This window comes from Zymoseptoria tritici, chromosome 8 (assembly GCF_000219625.1).
Source record: "Zymoseptoria tritici IPO323 chromosome 8, whole genome shotgun sequence".
NCBI lineage: Eukaryota > Fungi > Ascomycota > Dothideomycetes > Mycosphaerellales > Mycosphaerellaceae > Zymoseptoria > Zymoseptoria tritici.
The window spans coordinates 1,730,492-1,746,188 of NC_018211.1; the positions used below are offsets into that span (position 1 = coordinate 1,730,492).

The 15,697-nt window shown below is 54.4% G+C and overlaps 3 protein-coding genes across 3 annotated transcripts; 2 read left to right on the forward strand and 1 right to left on the reverse strand.

Annotated features, from left to right (window-relative positions):
* Positions 1–7,328: 7,328 nt before the first annotated feature.
* Positions 7,329–9,075, forward strand: MYCGRDRAFT_95346 (uncharacterized protein; the record flags this gene model as incomplete). Its single annotated transcript, XM_003850083.1, has 4 exons — positions 7,329–7,525; positions 7,578–8,536; positions 8,655–8,697; positions 9,069–9,075. 4 exons carry the CDS (start codon positions 7,329–7,331, stop codon positions 9,073–9,075), a joined length of 1,206 nt encoding a protein of 401 aa, XP_003850131.1.
* Positions 9,076–11,239: 2,164 nt separating this feature from the next.
* ALT-3 (acyltransferase, class 3) lies at positions 11,240–13,402 on the forward strand (the record flags this gene model as incomplete). The annotated part of the gene is made up of 1 exon (XM_003850084.1): positions 11,240–13,402. One exon carries the CDS (start codon positions 11,296–11,298, stop codon positions 12,817–12,819), a length of 1,524 nt encoding a protein of 507 aa, XP_003850132.1.
* A 1,236-nt stretch (positions 13,403–14,638) lies between these two features.
* MYCGRDRAFT_95348 (uncharacterized protein) lies at positions 14,639–15,043 on the reverse strand (the record flags this gene model as incomplete). The annotated part of the gene is made up of 1 exon (XM_003850227.1): positions 14,639–15,043. One exon carries the CDS (start codon positions 15,041–15,043, stop codon positions 14,639–14,641), a length of 405 nt encoding a protein of 134 aa, XP_003850275.1.
* Between the last annotated feature and the right edge of the window lie 654 nt (positions 15,044–15,697).

Below are 15,697 nucleotides of genomic sequence, written 5' to 3' on the forward strand. Positions count from 1 at the left end.
AGAGCGTGTGAAGAGACGGACAAGAAGTGGGACATTCTGCATGGCGTTTGATGCTTGCATGTGTTATGTCCGAGGCCATCTTATGAGGCGCGCAAAGACAGCAGCGCCGGAGAAGCATTGATATTACAGAACTGCTCAAGGGCAGGAGAGAAGCGGATGTCTATGCTGCTTGTTAGAGATCATGTCAGATGAGTTTTGCTATTCAAGCGCATTCAAGAAGCAAATGCTTATTGCTCCAGTAACAATGGTTCTTAGGTCTTCTGACAGCATAACATCCGCCCTTCAGGGATCTCACCCACACCACACCCGTCTAACAGGCGTGCTGAGGATGCCGGCGACAGCGAAGATGATATTCGCCGCGACGACCCACCGCTCCGCTCTCATTGATGTATCTACAAATCAAGCTAATACACTGCTCTCTGCTTGCAGAGTCTGGCGCGGATCGGAAGAGAGGAGGTCGCCCGATAAGGGAGGTCGCCCGATGAGCCGAACGGCGACTGTGGCAATGAAAGCGACTCTGGACCTGAGAGCGACTCTGGACCTGAGAGCGACTCTGGACCTGAGAGCGACTCTGGACCTGAGAGCGACTCTGGACCTGAGAGCGACGCCAACTTGGAGACCACGGCCGAGGAATACATCACTGCTCAAGACCGTTTTGGCGACGACACTAAGTTAGCATGCGGAACAAGGTCAGGAGCTGGTGGCCAACCTGTGATACGTCGACTCCCAGCTGATTGTTTTCAAAGGCACACAAGACAGCGGCGATGACAGCATTTCTGACGAAGACAAGAACATTCGCGATAACCGCATTGTGGAGTCTCTGTTGGTCGTCGCCGAGGCCGCTTGCTCGTCTGCCAGTAAGAAGACAACGGCATGGGCTTTCCAGTTGAAGTCCTACGTCCATCAGAGAATATACCATCGCTGCGATGCCGCACGAAGCTAGGAGCGAAGCCGCATATTGACAGTCCGAACGTGCCCTACACCTCAGAAAGGCTGATGGTGTTCTATGACAAGAAGACGGCGAATGGGAACTCGAATGACAAGCAAATAGGTATGCTGCGTCTTCAACCTCACGTGGGCGCTGTACGAGGCTTTACGCAAGGGCATATGAGATGAGCTTCGCAAGCCTACCAGACACGAGGCGTTAAAGGAGATCAAGGTCAATGACGTTATTTGGGCGAAACAGCGAGACTTCTTGCAGAGGTGGATGCTAGGGCTCGGCGGGAAAGAGAATGATGATGTTGTGGTGAACTTAGTGGTCACGGCAATAACGGAAAAGGTGGAGTACAAGAAGCTCTTCTTTCCTGAGGAGGGCAAGATGATGGATCAGAAGATGGAGAACCGCTGGATGGAAAATCAGAAAATGAAGGAGTTCACTGGAGAAGACGAACCTAAGTTCGTTCCTTGTCTTACCTGGCCATTGCGATATGAGATACTCCGAGACTTGGTGAAGAAAATGGCTCGGAGGATCAGGACCGATCCGAAGCTGCAGCTGGATGCGGAAGAGGTGGTGCCGGAGACGCCAAAGGAAGAGCCACAGAAGAAGAAACGCAGAGTCGGCCAGACCCCCGGCGGCGGCTCGAACAAGAAGCCTAGCCATCTCGCTGGCTACAACACTCGACAAACCACTATTAATGATGCAGACGGAGCGCAGAAGCCGCAGCTGGTGTATATTCGGAGTCTTTTTGATGATGAAGGCAATGCAGCGATCATGGCAGGTGAAGATCCAGACTTCAAGGCCGTCGTGTGGGAGAATCTCGTGGCGAAGACACAAGGACGGGGATTTCATGCTGGGTGAAGAGGGAGAAGACGGCATACCAAATGGCTACCAAGATTTCCGGTTGGGATTCGAGGGAGATGACGAAGAGAACTTCATGGTGAGAAGCAGCGAGCAGCTCGGAGTGATGCTGTCGATCTGCGACAAGAAGAAGGTGGCGCCAGCGCTTACGATCCATATTGGAAGGCTTAAGAAGACGCACAGGAGGAGGTGAGGGACAATGCGCGGCCGGCAGCCTAGATGACTTGCGACAGATGACTTGCGACGGAATAGCAAGCGTGTGTGGTGGTTGGTGGTTGTTCTTTTTGAAGCAGAAGGAGTGCTGGCGACAGAGCACTGCGGTGCAAACTACTGCCCAAGGAGTGTTTTGTTCTGGTGAGCAAAGGAAATAACGGTTTCATGCCTTACTGCCGTCTGTGGTGGTCGATGATTGCTGTTTTTGCAGCAAAACGAAAGGTGAGGACTGATGGAGGGAGCAGCTTTTCGCCACATACACCTCAACCACACGAACACACCGACAACGACAACATCCAACCAGATATCGAGAGTCGCGCCGATCACTCACACACTCGGATTCAAAGTAAGAAGTCGCGTTCTCAACTTGCAGCTCACTCTTACCCACGCTTACCGCATCAACAGCGAGCGCGCCTACCTCGAAGATGGACGATGGAGCCTGCCTTGGGGATGGACGCATCCACGATGCACCCATCCACCCACCAGCACCTCCACCTCCACCTCCACCGCTCACGCTATCGACCGCCGACGGCAACCGATCACTCCATCACTGCACCATCCTGACTTTGCTGCTGACCGACCGACTCGCCAACCGACTCAAACATCAAGTCACAAGCCATCTCACCCGACGTCACGCTCCACCGGTTACAATACCACGACCACCACACGATGGGCGGGTTTACGAAGTCCAATCCCCCTCCGGACCAACGTGCTGCAGATCAGCGCCCCCTGACCTTCAGCAGCGCCCCGAAGACGTTCAATGCGGCCACCTTCATCGAGTTCGTAGGCACACCAGTCCCTCAGCATGTCATCACTCGACTGCAGAAAGAGCACAAACAGAATATATAAGCGGCCGTGAATGCATACTTCGATCGTGCGGGCTCATCAACACAGCGAGCCATCCTTCTCAGAGACGACGAGGTCGAAGCTGCATTTACTCCTGTCGGCAAGAAAGGCAAGCCAGTCAAAGAAGCGAGCGCTCGGAGAGAAGAGAAAGAGCGACCGTCTCCTCAACGTCCGACATTCAGACGTCTCTCACACACTCGACCAAAGCAGCGTGCTGAGGAAGTTGACGACAACGCAGCCTCTCCTCAACGTCCGACATTCAGACGTCTCTCGCACACTCGACCAAAGCAGCGTGCTGAGGAAGTTGACGACAACGCAGCCTCTCCTCAACGTCCGACATTCAGACGTCTCTCGCACACTCGAGCAAAGCAGCGTGCTGAGGAAGTTGACGACAACGCAGCCTCTCCTCAACGTCCGACATTCAGACGTCTCTCGCACACTCGAGCAAAGCAGCGTGCTGAGGAAGTTGACGGCAAGCGGAAGGCTTCCTCTCCACCGAAGTCTGCTCATGTTCCACCAGGCGCAGCGTCCTTCTCCTATACCACGCAGTCAAGCAACCCTGCCGGGTCGTCACAGCACCAGCACTCCGGCCGACGTGAAGCTGCCGCAAAGCGCCCTCGGATTGACGACCAACAGCCAGCTGCATCCTCTACGACACCAGCCGACAAGACCGTGTTTGACAGTGAAGACTTCATTGCTACCGTGCCGATGTTTATCGTGGAGATCTTACAACGAAGCTATGGCCTCGACATTGAGCACGCGGTGCATGCATACTTCCACGTGGAGGGTTGGAGGAATTGGAGAAACGCGCCAAAGCTAGCATCAACTGCTCGGAAGCTGACAACACCTGCTCCACTGGCGACGACCGCTCCTCCCCCTACGGACACACACAGCGAATCGGCCGACACGGCGATCCCGTCAGCCTCTTAGCAAGAAGACGAGGATAGCGTGCCGACCTCATTCGACCCTGCCGATCTCGACACTTACCACCTGGAAGAGTCATCGAGGACGAAGACGCGTCCGACGACAGTGATGTCGACTCCGACTCCGACTCCGAGAGCGACTCCGACGATTCCGAGAGTGACTCTGGCGATTCTAAGAGTGACTCCGGCGATTCTGAGAGCGGTTCAGGTCCGGAACTTGAGAGCGAGGAAGAGGGCTTCGGCGGTGCGGCCGATGACATCGAGGAGGAGGAGGTGGAAGAGGGTGAGCGACTGACAGCCAGACTGTGCCAAAGTGACTCTTAACTGACATTGTTCATAGACACACAAGAGGATGACGACTTCATGAAGGGTCTGTTAGTGGTGTCCGCAGCGGTTTGCTCTTGCCACAGTGCGAAGAGTACCTTATGGCATGGGCTCCTCAGCTGAACCCCTCGGTCCACTGGGCTCTCGCACTAGCTGCATACATTCCTCCGAAAGTGAAATCAGCAGTCAGCGGTACGAATGCTGAGATTACTGAATACTTCCCTTCAAGTTCTGTATCACGAGCTGGCACGCTCGTAGACACCTCACTCGTGACTCTTAGACTCCTTACTCAAGTTTTCTCCGCTTCCGCCACAACACCTCTTCCACCACTCCCCTCCATTTCACGAACTTAACCACCTCCAATTCTGGCGAACGGCACCGCTTTCACCGAAATCTTCGAAGCTTTAAGATACAATGGAGAGCGAAGACTGCCACTTCGGCAAGCTATCACCGGAACTTCGCAACGAGGTGTACTCTTACCTACTGCCAAAGGACTGCACTTTGCCAAACGTCCCTCGTGATCCTCGCGACTGGACCAGACAGGGCGAAGACATTCAACCTCCCCTTGCGCGGGTGTGCCGACAAATTCGCTCCGAGACTATTGGAATACTCTACGGAAGTAACCAAATCGTTTTGTGCCTAACGCCTCCCAGCGGCAAGGGACGCTACTTTCCCTGGCTTCTTGAGACGGCCGTAACGCAGGCGGAGGACTGGCTCAGAAGAAATCCGATCAGGCAGATGAGGCTTAGGGTACCAATCGTCGTTGACGCACACATTCTGATTGACCAGGTCCGACGCACGACGGTTTTGGCGTACCAATGTCGGTGGCGTAGCTTGGCGAATGTGCTGCGGGAGACTGAATACTCCGAGGGAAATTGCTTGGTCGAAGTACATCTTCACGTGCAGGCTGGTTCTTCTGCCGGCGAGAATCTGGGCGAGAGATTGCGGGAGCAAGAAGATCTTGTTGAACAGACGCTTCGAGAGATGGGATTGATGTGCGAAGTGCATATCTGAGCACCTTCAACACGATGGTAGAATTTGTGGTGTTGCGGCGACAACAGCGCTCTGGCCACCCTGGAGAATCGAGCCTTGTTTGCACATGCGACCTCTGGCTTTTGATTGAGCCCGAGTCACAGCTCGGAAGAGCTCAGGAGCTCGCGCAGTATCACAAGCAAGCGCACTAGCGCTCACTTGCTCACGCCCTTCTTTTCTTGAAAAGCGCATGCTTCATCTCTTCCACGAACACCTCTTCCATCGCCGAACATCAACCCCGACTGCGCAATCAACAATCACATCGAACCACATCCACCACCTCAACGACGCATCTCTTCCACTACCACAACGACAAGCATCTGGTCACCGCAGCCACATCCGAAGGCAGCAATTTCCTGGACCAGCCATTCCACGCACCAACTTCAAGATTCTGCCGCCTCGCCACGCATTCACTTCACCGCCTCACTTCACTTCACCTAACGCCTTCCGAGCACTTCGAATCACAGTCAACGCTCTCAAAACCCTCGCCATGGAGAACGCAAATTGTCACTTCGGCAAGCTCTCGCCCGAGCTCCGCAATGAGGTGTACTCCTACCTACTGCCAGAGAATCAAACTATCCAGCTCATTCCCGAGATACAGCCTCCCGGAAATAGGGAAAAGGATTTCAAAGAAGTTCAGCCTCCAATCACACGGGCATGCAGCCAAATCCGCGGCGAAACGAAGCCGATGCTTTACGGCAACAACGAATTCATCATACCCCTGGGCGACCACGTGTCTGTCGTCAACGAATACGAAACGATCCGCAACTCTGTCCTGCGGGCGGCAGCTTGGCTAAGACGCAACCCGGCTAACGAATCGCCACTGAAGGGACAGTTGGTATTTGCTGTCCATATTTTGGTCGAGGATTGGACAGATGGCATGATATACGTAGATCGAGCTTGGGGCGAGTTGGTGCGAGCGCTGCAGAGGAGAGGCTATTCCGAGAAGAGCTGTGTGGTCAAAGCAACTCTTCGGTGGTATTGGGACAAATACACAGAGGACAAGAGCCAAGCTCGGCAGGAGAAAAAGCTCGAAGATGCAAGTGTGGTTGAGGCGATGTTCCAGGAGATGGGAATGAGATGCGAAGCGACGGAATGACTGAGTGATGGTCAGTCTTTATCCATACGCTGACGGCGAGCCCGGGTCCGTTCGGGGTTGGTGAATGCTTCGGCAGTAAAAGCATTTCCACATTTGTTTCCAGTGGCGGGCGGGCACTCCGCAAACATCAGCAGCTTTGCGATTCTGTCTGATGCGCATGCTCCAGCTTCTCACGCTCATTTCGCAGCAATGCTTCAGCATTTCTCGGTACATCTGCGAGATTGTGGTCGTTGCTGCAGACCAGATATTATCCTGGATGCTATGCCACCATGTCTTTTTTTGCCGTACTTCTCGTTCGCGGCTGCGCTTTGACTGACAGTGCTGCAATCAATGGTAGTCAGTGAGTGGGATCGATCTTTCGTTACGACCTCTCTTTCAGAAACTCATCTCCCATGCTGGAATCTTTCCAGCCGTTTCCCATTTTATGAGACATGACTGGTGTGCTTCCAAATCCACATTCCACACTCCAACCCCCGAAATTTCTCAGGAATGTTCCTCATGCACGCACTTTCCCGCCAGCACCTCGCCTCCAGCGTGTCCATCTCGTGCTTCTCAACGCGACAAGATGGCTGGTCGTGGAATCGCCGTCCACCCTTTCCCTCCCTCCTCCATGTGACGCCGTGAAGAGTATGCATGAAGAGACGGCTGCCAGCATCCGCATCCGTCTGCATCGTTTTACGCCGCACGACTTCGCACCGGTATTCTTGTTCTCATCGACACTCGAGTAGATGGCTATCAACCACTTTGCCGAGAAAGATGGCTTTGCGTATCGGTCGTTGCGGTCCAGAATCGGGCGGGTGGGGATCGTACTGTGCCAGCAAGTCCTGATGTGGAGTGCGTTGTACATCGCCGCGAGTGCGGTATACGCCCTGGCGGTGGGTGCGGTGACGACCATGGAGATTCCATCGACGGTGATGTTGCTGGTAGCTGTGAGACTGCGCTTTCCATGTCACAAACCGAACTCACGCTGACATACTTTCTTTGCCAGAGTGTGCTCTCCCTCTACTACATCGCCCTTCAGAACACCACCGCACATCTCCAGCGACGAGCAAGACACCAAGTACAAAGCCAACGAGTCGACAACTTCCGCAAGATGGCGGCGTTTACACTCCGGGTGTTGATGTCGCTGTGGCTGGTCACTTGTCTGGTCAGTGTGACTTGGACGGGTGCGAGACATCCGCTGTGCGAGATGGGGAGGTCGCAGGGAGGACTATACCCACTCTCACCTCTGGACAGAGGCAATCCTTGCATCGTCAATAGAGTGGCGATACTGGCGAGCATGGTTGCGTTGTAAGTCGGGAGCTGCATCGTCCGTTGCGAGCTCGGCTGACATTCCCCCCAGATTCGCTTCGACCATCCTCTTCATCCTACTACGCAAAGTCAACGAGCCATTCCGATGCCACCTCTTCGGTATCGTCCGAGAGAGCGATCTCTTACCTCTCCACCTGCCCTACAACCCCACAAAACGACTCACCCGCTATCCCACTGGCTCCGCAATGTCCTTTCAATGCCGCTCTTCACAATCCCTCTCACGAGAGACATTCGCGCCCTGGACCAGCGCAGAAGTCCACCAGCTCCCTCCAATCCCGTCCGACAACCACAACGCCAACATCCGCGGTCTCGGAATTCAAACCACCCGCTCCTCAGCACCACCGCTCTCCCTGTCCCCTCGCCCACCTCTCCGATCCCACACATCCCTCCCCATCGGCCCACCTCCTCCATCGCCTTTACCTCCATTCCCATCCTACCTCCCAAACAACTACTGGCTCCCCACTCCACCTCCAAAACCCACTCACCCTCCGCCCCGTCGCCCGACCAGACCAGACCAGACCTTCGACTTCGACTTCGTGCACTCCCCCACAACCGACCATCTCCGCCCGCCACCTCGCGCCCTCTCCGCAGACAACCTGCACATCCTCGACCGCAGCCTCTCCCGCTCAAGCATCTACAGCCGCAGCACGTCCGGCGAAGCCCGTGCTGTACCAGCACTTTGCTCGGCTTCCAGTTCAGGCACTTTGACGACCAGCAGCAGCGCTTCGACCCTTCGACAAGACCAACGGGAAAGTCCTCTCAAGACCATGCACGTCGCAGAAACACCGCAGAAGATCGTGCTCGCGAGTCTATCGAATTGGGATCTCGTGGACGTCGCCGCGCTGGAAGCGAAAATGGCGAAGATGGCTCCGCCGGTGAGGTTGAGGAGCAGATCGGGGATTGCGACGACTTGTCATGTAAAGGATTGTTGGGTGGAGAGTCCAAATCTTGGATTGGAAAAGGCGAAGAGTTTGAGGAGGGCGAAGAGCTGTAAGTTGGTCAAGGTGAGGCGGTGTGGGAAAGAGAGTGGGGTGGAGCATGGGATGTTCTAATGATTTGATGAATTATGAGATGAGAAGAGACGAGGTAATGATTGAATTAATGCAAGATGTGTATATGGAAGTGTTGGCGATTGTGCTTGCCTCTTTTTGGTGAGTTGTCGTGCAGAATGTCCACGGCTGCCTCTCTGTGTGGGAGATTGTGCCTCTGCATCATCCTCAGCATCCTGTCCGTCGTGTCTGTTTAGCTCGAGAGTACAACTCGAGTAACGAAGCCGCCATGGATATATTCATCGAGATGTATCACACGCCTGTAGATGTACAAGAGAAGAGGTAGTCGTCGCGAGATGAGCGAGCACTCACCGCAGATCCAAACGTGGAGCCGAAATGCAGCCGATAGAATGTGAAATCCAACCTCACCTTCGACGAGGGCTTTCACACTACCATCTGCCATGGACCATCAAATCGTTTCTCAGATGATTCCTTCGTGCGGCGTATCGCATGCAGCTGATGATCTGTCTCAGCGCCTGATGGCATGTGATCCGCCTGGCTCAGAGTCTTTCCGCCTCGAGGAGAAGCTGACAGCGGGTCAGCATCTTCTTCACATGAGCCGGCCTCTCGTATCTCTTGCGGATGCGAGCAGCCTCCCTTGCAGCGATTCAATCATCGACACAGCTGGGCTCGTCTCCAGACGCCGCTGGGATGGAATCAGGAGTCGACGCTGTAAAGCCTGTCCACGATGGCAGGCACGATCCCAGGCTATGATAAAGCAGCTGCCTGGCGAGATCGATCTATCGCTCCAAGATAGATGGAATCTCCACGCGTGCGCAGTGTCGTTGGCTAGAGCGCGTTGCCGTTCCTCGGCGCACTTCGAACTGGAGTCCCAGGTGTAGAAAGAGCAGGATTTCCGGTGCAAAGAGATGGACGGCGATGTCTTGCAGAGGCAGCATACATGTCCAAGAAAGATTCTCGTCGAGACGCGAGGACACCTTGGCTGGACCCATGCGCGTCGTCGAGCGTCGTGCGGGCTCGAAGCAATCGTGTTCGCCGTCGTGTTGTGCGGAGAGTCTGAGAGGATACTACGCTCTGCCTTGGCGGCTTGCAACGACCAGACCTGCGAGACAGCGCTCTCGTTCTTGGGCCGATGCTCTCGGTATCCGTATGCAAGTCGAGTACGTATACCGACGGCTCTGCAAAGCAATGTCGTTGTTGTGTACGTCACGCCTCCGGCTCCCATCCAAACTCCGCCGGCCATTCCCACCTCCGACCCGCGGCATAAGTTCGGAGTTCAGAATTAAAAATAAGGGATATATTTGCTAAAAATTCTGCCCCTCCAACAAAGCATTCCCGCAAGGTCGATTGTAAGACTTTGAAAATAAGAAATAGTGCCCGGGCCTCCGACTTTTCGAGCTTAAAATCTCCTTTAAATTGCCCGAAAAAGACCGAAATCAAGAATGGAATTGAGCCTTCAGGTCTTCTCAGTACTGAGTTTCTCATTGGCGGGCGATTGGTGGGTGATCACGACCGGTTCTCTGTAGCCGGCGAGATCTGTTGCTCAGGACTGGCTACTATTCAATAGTAGCCGACTGGGCAATATTAGAAGACATCTTCTTTTGTCCCTCCATTCTACAGCTTTTTGTATCTGGTATGTCGAAGCTGAGGTAGATGGAGGAAGGCGGCATTCATTGTAAGTTCGTTCTTTTTGCCATTGCCCCCAAACGTTGCGAATTTATTCAATTGTCGAGCTAGCTTGCCAAGAATGTCCCGATTCGTCGGCGTCGCTCTTTTGGCGTCGAAACGGAGATCACGACTGTGTGGCAACACGGGCACACGAGCGACTGGCAAGCACGCACATCGGGAAAGCCACTTCATGGCATTGTGAGAAATGTGGCCTGCAGAGGCGCTGTATGACACCCGAAGCATCGATCCTGGCCCAGACCTCTAGGCGCAGCAAGGCAACTTCTCCAATCCAGCCGAATCAGCATTGCGGAAAACGACACGCTAGACGTGCCACAATCGAGATATGAGGAAAAGCAAATGGAGGCCGGCCATGCGACAAGTCGACTTGAATGCTCGAGAAAAGTCTCAAGTTTACAATACTGAAGCCGTCAAGTTTGAGCAATACCCATATCGGAAGCGACCACCTTTGACATTAGCTTGCCGCCCATCACGCGCGACTGCCCTCGCTGGACTCGCAAGGCAAAGCTGCGCAAACAGTATCTTATTCCCATTTTGGGAGATCCTTAACGTGGACTGGCATGGAAAATATAGGTGCATGTGCTTTGCGAGGCAGCTCACTGACTACAGCGAGGAGATAGGCCGGCTGGCGACTCCGAGGACTGGAAGGTCCATCCATGGAGCTCAAATGAGCTATTTCCACGGGAATTGCTGCTGTAGCGAGGTGTATGTGCTGCAACTTGCACAGCAGGGAAGCCGATGCGGCGAAATGTCTCTGAGCGCCGAACACCACACTGCAGTCTCTGCTGAATCTGACAATCAATTGACGCTGCTATTGCTATCCCATATCACTCCAAGTGCAACATACAGCGATAACCCGGTACCAACCGTCGCTACCGAACCTTGTGAGCAATAGCCGAACTCAATCTCGCCAAGGGAAGCCCGACTTCCCGGTTCAGCCCCTTCGTCTGTTCTTACACAACTCGACAATAGCAATTCCACACAATGTTCTCCCGGCCGATCGTGCCGACACCATCACAGCAACACGCATGATTTCCAGCAACCTGGCCTAACATGTTCACCGGCTCCCGGCCAACCGGCCTCCTCTCCCTCCAAACCCTCCTCGGCTGGCCACCATCCGGAGGCGAACATGTCAAACTCCGCGAAACCGCCTGGCTCGACGGTCTACGAGGAGTAGCCGCCTTCCTGGTCATGATCTACCACATCAACCTCACCTTCTGGTCCGGATACTACATCGAAGCACCCTTCGGAGCCACCACGATTCCCGACGAGAAATTACACCTCCCCGGCGGATGGCAACTCTGGGCTTTCTGGAGACTGCCCATCTTCCGGTTGTGGATGTGTTCCGGCCACGCGCAAGTGAGCGTCTTCTTCGTGTTGTCTGGGTTCGTGTTATCCTGGGGCCCTCTGGGATCGATTCAAGCGGGAGGCAAGCAGGAGAAAGTCCTGCAGTCGCTGGGATCGGCGACGTTTCGTCGGTGGATACGATTGTACGTGCCGTGCTTCGCGGTTGCGCTGTGGCAGGTGTTCGAGATGTGGTTTGGTCTCCGAGACTGGGGGATTATTACAAAGCGGAGTAATATTTTCGCGCAGTTGTGGGACTATGTCAGAGTCTCGGAGCGGTTTGCGAATCCGTTCCAGATCAATCGGGACGAGTATAATGGGCAACACGATTATGACTGGACGTTGTGGACGATTCCGTACGAGTTTTCCGGGTCGATGTTGGTTTTTGGGGTGCTGTTGGCCGTCAGTCGATTTTCTGAGTATCGGAAGAGGACGCTCGTGATCGCGGGTGTTGCGGGATATGCTTGCCTGAGGGGCGAGTGGAATTTCTGGCTGTTTGCCACGGGTATGCTTATTGCCAACTATGTGAGGAATGCGGGAGGTTTCGAGGAGTTGACCCGGAGGACGACACGAGGCTTGAAGACGGCGTGCGTTGTCATGCTTTTTACGGGACTGCTGCTGGCTGGAGTACCATCGGGAAGTCAGTTTTACACCCGCGAAGGATACGCATGGTTGGACAATCTCGTACCTTCGGCGTGGAAGAATATTGAAGGCGGCATGCGGTTGTGGTGGTGCTGGTCTGGTATCCTGTTCATCTTCGCATCGTGCCATCTGGCTGGCGTCAGGCGCTTGTTCGAGGCGTCCTTCATGCGGTATCTGGGACGGCTCAGCTTTATGCTGTATCTGACGCACCGCATTGTGTTGAACTTATTGGGCTCTATGCTCAGGTCAGTGGTTTACTCTTTGATCGGGAGGGATAAATGGATCGACGATTCTGAGGAGGGCGCCACGGTCCTGCATCCTCTGTTCACACTTCTGGGATACGTTCTGCTGCTGGCAGCATTGATTCCATCGTGCTTGGTTGTGGCGCACTGGGCGGAAATCTGCATTGACAAACCTAGCACGAAGTTGGCGAGGCGGGTTGACGACTGGTTTGTCGGTGGGAGTCCAAAGGAGACTGCAGCTCTAGGTGAGAACGGAAGTCTGCTGCCTTCTCATGCGGCTGGCGATGAGCGGGAGATGGATTTGGTGAACAGGCCGGACAATATTGGCATTGGGGAGAACGCTCGTTGAAATAAGATCACTTTTGCCCAGGACGCGAAACTTCGATGCAAAATGCATTCACGGGAAAACCACGCGCACAATGCCCCGCTGCTGATCGCTTGCCAGTTCGATTGTGTCGCGATGTCAATCGACACCGCAACGATCAGGCTCGCCTCCAAAGCATCGTAAATATCGATCACCGCTGGAAGAGGTCCAAGACAGCCTCAACAAGTGGAGGCCCGCCGCATCACCTCCCCACCATAATCGCACCGAACGGCTTAAGGTCGGTACCTATAGTCACCAGAATGAAACCGAGGGAACTCAGGAGTCGACACCGATGGAGTCTCGCACCTGAGTCCCCACTTGCGGAACTCCGCGATAGTGTTCGGCGGAGTCCTCCGGTTGCGCCAACCTAGCAGCCGCCCAAGCCCAACCTGATAGACGGCTGCCTCGATCACGTAGTCGCTGTTGGAGTACCCATTCTCTTGCAGTGACTTCAGCAAGTCCACCCACGGTTGACGCTCACCTGGCCAATCATGTATCCAATAGGTCTCCGCAAGCTCGATGGTAATGACGACCTGATCTCTGATTGGAGATGATCCGATGGGATTCTGTTGGAGCCACGCCGTGACTCTCTTCATGGAGCCTGCCAAGCAGCAATGGAAGTACCGTCCATTCCCTAGGTGCGTCCTCAGCGGCATAATGAATTTGTTGTTGCCGTACAGCATTGGCTTGGTCTCGTTGCGGATCTGTCGGCAGGCCTTTGTGATGGGAGGCTGAATGCCTTCGAAGCTCGGATAGCTGCCGTTTTCGGGGGAAGGCAGCAGAGGAATGGTACTGTTTTGCGGCAGCAGATAAGAGTACACCTCATTGCGCAGCTCAGGCGAGAGCTTGCCGAAGTGACACTCTGCGCTCTCCATGGTGATGAGTTCGAAAGCGTGACGCGGATTTCAACGACCACGCTTGTTGGCGAGATGTCGAGGTGGGCTTGCGTTGGGAAAAGCAGTAGATGTGTTCTGACTCTGGATGTTGAGCGGACTGTGGTTACTTGGTTGTCGAGCGCATCGTTGTTGTTCCAGGCGGATGCATGTACGATAAGACATCCAGGCATTTGTAGTCGGAGGGAGGGGAGGGCACATGCAAGCTGCATGAATAAATCTCAAGCGTGCTGTCACATGCTAAACCTTGATCTGGCAGCAGCACCGTCTCACATGGGACTCCACTTCACTTCACTTCACTTCCATGATCAACGTGCTCCTCAATGGCTTGAAACTTCCGAGGAGCACGAGATGGACACGCAGCAGAAGATGTGCGGGCGGGACAGTGCGCGCATGAGCAGCATTCCTGACATTGTGAGAGGTCGGGGTGTGGAACGTGGAATTGGACGACCACACTTTTAGAGATGTCAGCCCGGCTAGGTAATGGGGAAGAGAGCCAACGTGGTATTTCGAAATGAAGATGTGGAGATGCAAGGATACTGGAGTAGGAGTCGAGCCCAATATGATGCTTCAATGCTTGGCATTGCTTGCCATGCTCCTGTCGCCGGCGTAAAGGTAGTAGCGACCGCTCGTTCAAGACCGCGATCGTGTCCTGGCCGAGTCCCTCCTTCCAATGCAGCGCGGATGAGGCTCGACAACTTTTCCACTCCAAATCGAAGATGATTCCAAGTCGTTTGTTACTCCAAGATTGGCCAGACCAAAATCCCACCGGAAGACATCCTGACAAGACAAACGATGCCCAGTTCTCCTTCAACTGGATCTCTCCGCTCGCCGCTCGTAGCCAGTCGTCCATCAACCAACTCACCGACTATCCCGCACTCTCTCCCACCTTCTCCAGTGCCAATTCCACTTCACCCACCCACCCTCCTCCACCTCCTCCCCTCCTCCTCCCTCTCCGCCTCCCCACCCGCCATCTCCACAACCTCCAACGCCAACCCTTTCCAAACCCTCGCCTCTCCCTTCCTCCCCCTCGCCATCAATTCCCGACTCACATCCCCCAACAAGAAACTCACGCTGTACAGCGCCTCACTCTTCTCGTGCTTCCGGAGGTAGACTTTCCACTCCCACCAGAGCTTTTGATCGGCCGTGGCGCGTTCGATGATGTCCGACATGGGGAGTTCGAGGAGGGAGGAGAAGTGTCTCGTCACGTAGTAGGCGGCGGAAGAATCGGTGTGGTAGAGTTGGCGGTAGGTGGAGATGTAGAGGTGCAGGAGGCGGGTTTCGGAGCGGGTGGTGTGGGTTGAGGAGGAGGGCATGATTGCCGTGGTGGTTGGTTGGTGGAACGTGGTGGACGGAATTGGTGGTTTCAATGGGTGATGATTGTGGTGTTGAGCTGCCGTTGTCGTTTTGAGGGGTGTGAGGTGAAGTCGATGAATGATCAAGAATGTAATGCTTTTCGGCGGCGTTTGTTGCTATGCTGATCTCTTGCGAGAGGTGTATGATGACGAAGGAGTCTGGACGTCTGTGGATGATGATGATGATTGAGGAAGAAGAGAGAAGAGAACAGTTCGGGGCTCTCAGCAAACGGCGACGGATGTCAAGCCAATGAGGCGATGGAGTGAGACTGTCTCGAAGCAATTGATGAGACAATGCATGCAGCTGTAAGTCATTGAGAAGCAATTTTGATTGTGGAAGAGCAGTGAAGTGAAGTGGAGTCATCAGCGCGAGAGTATTATCAGACTTGCGTCCCGCTGTTGATTCAGGCTGAGATTTAGCATGTGACAGAACGGAATTGTTGGCGCTTACCTCACTCGTGTAAGTCGATCCCTCCGAGACACGCAGGACTCCGATATTACCCATACACATATAACCAATGACCTCGTGGTGATCTCAATGCCTTTCCGTCGGATGCCAGTGCAGAACGTGCGTCGTAGCATCGCACTGAAGACGAGAAGAAAAGAGAACGGGAA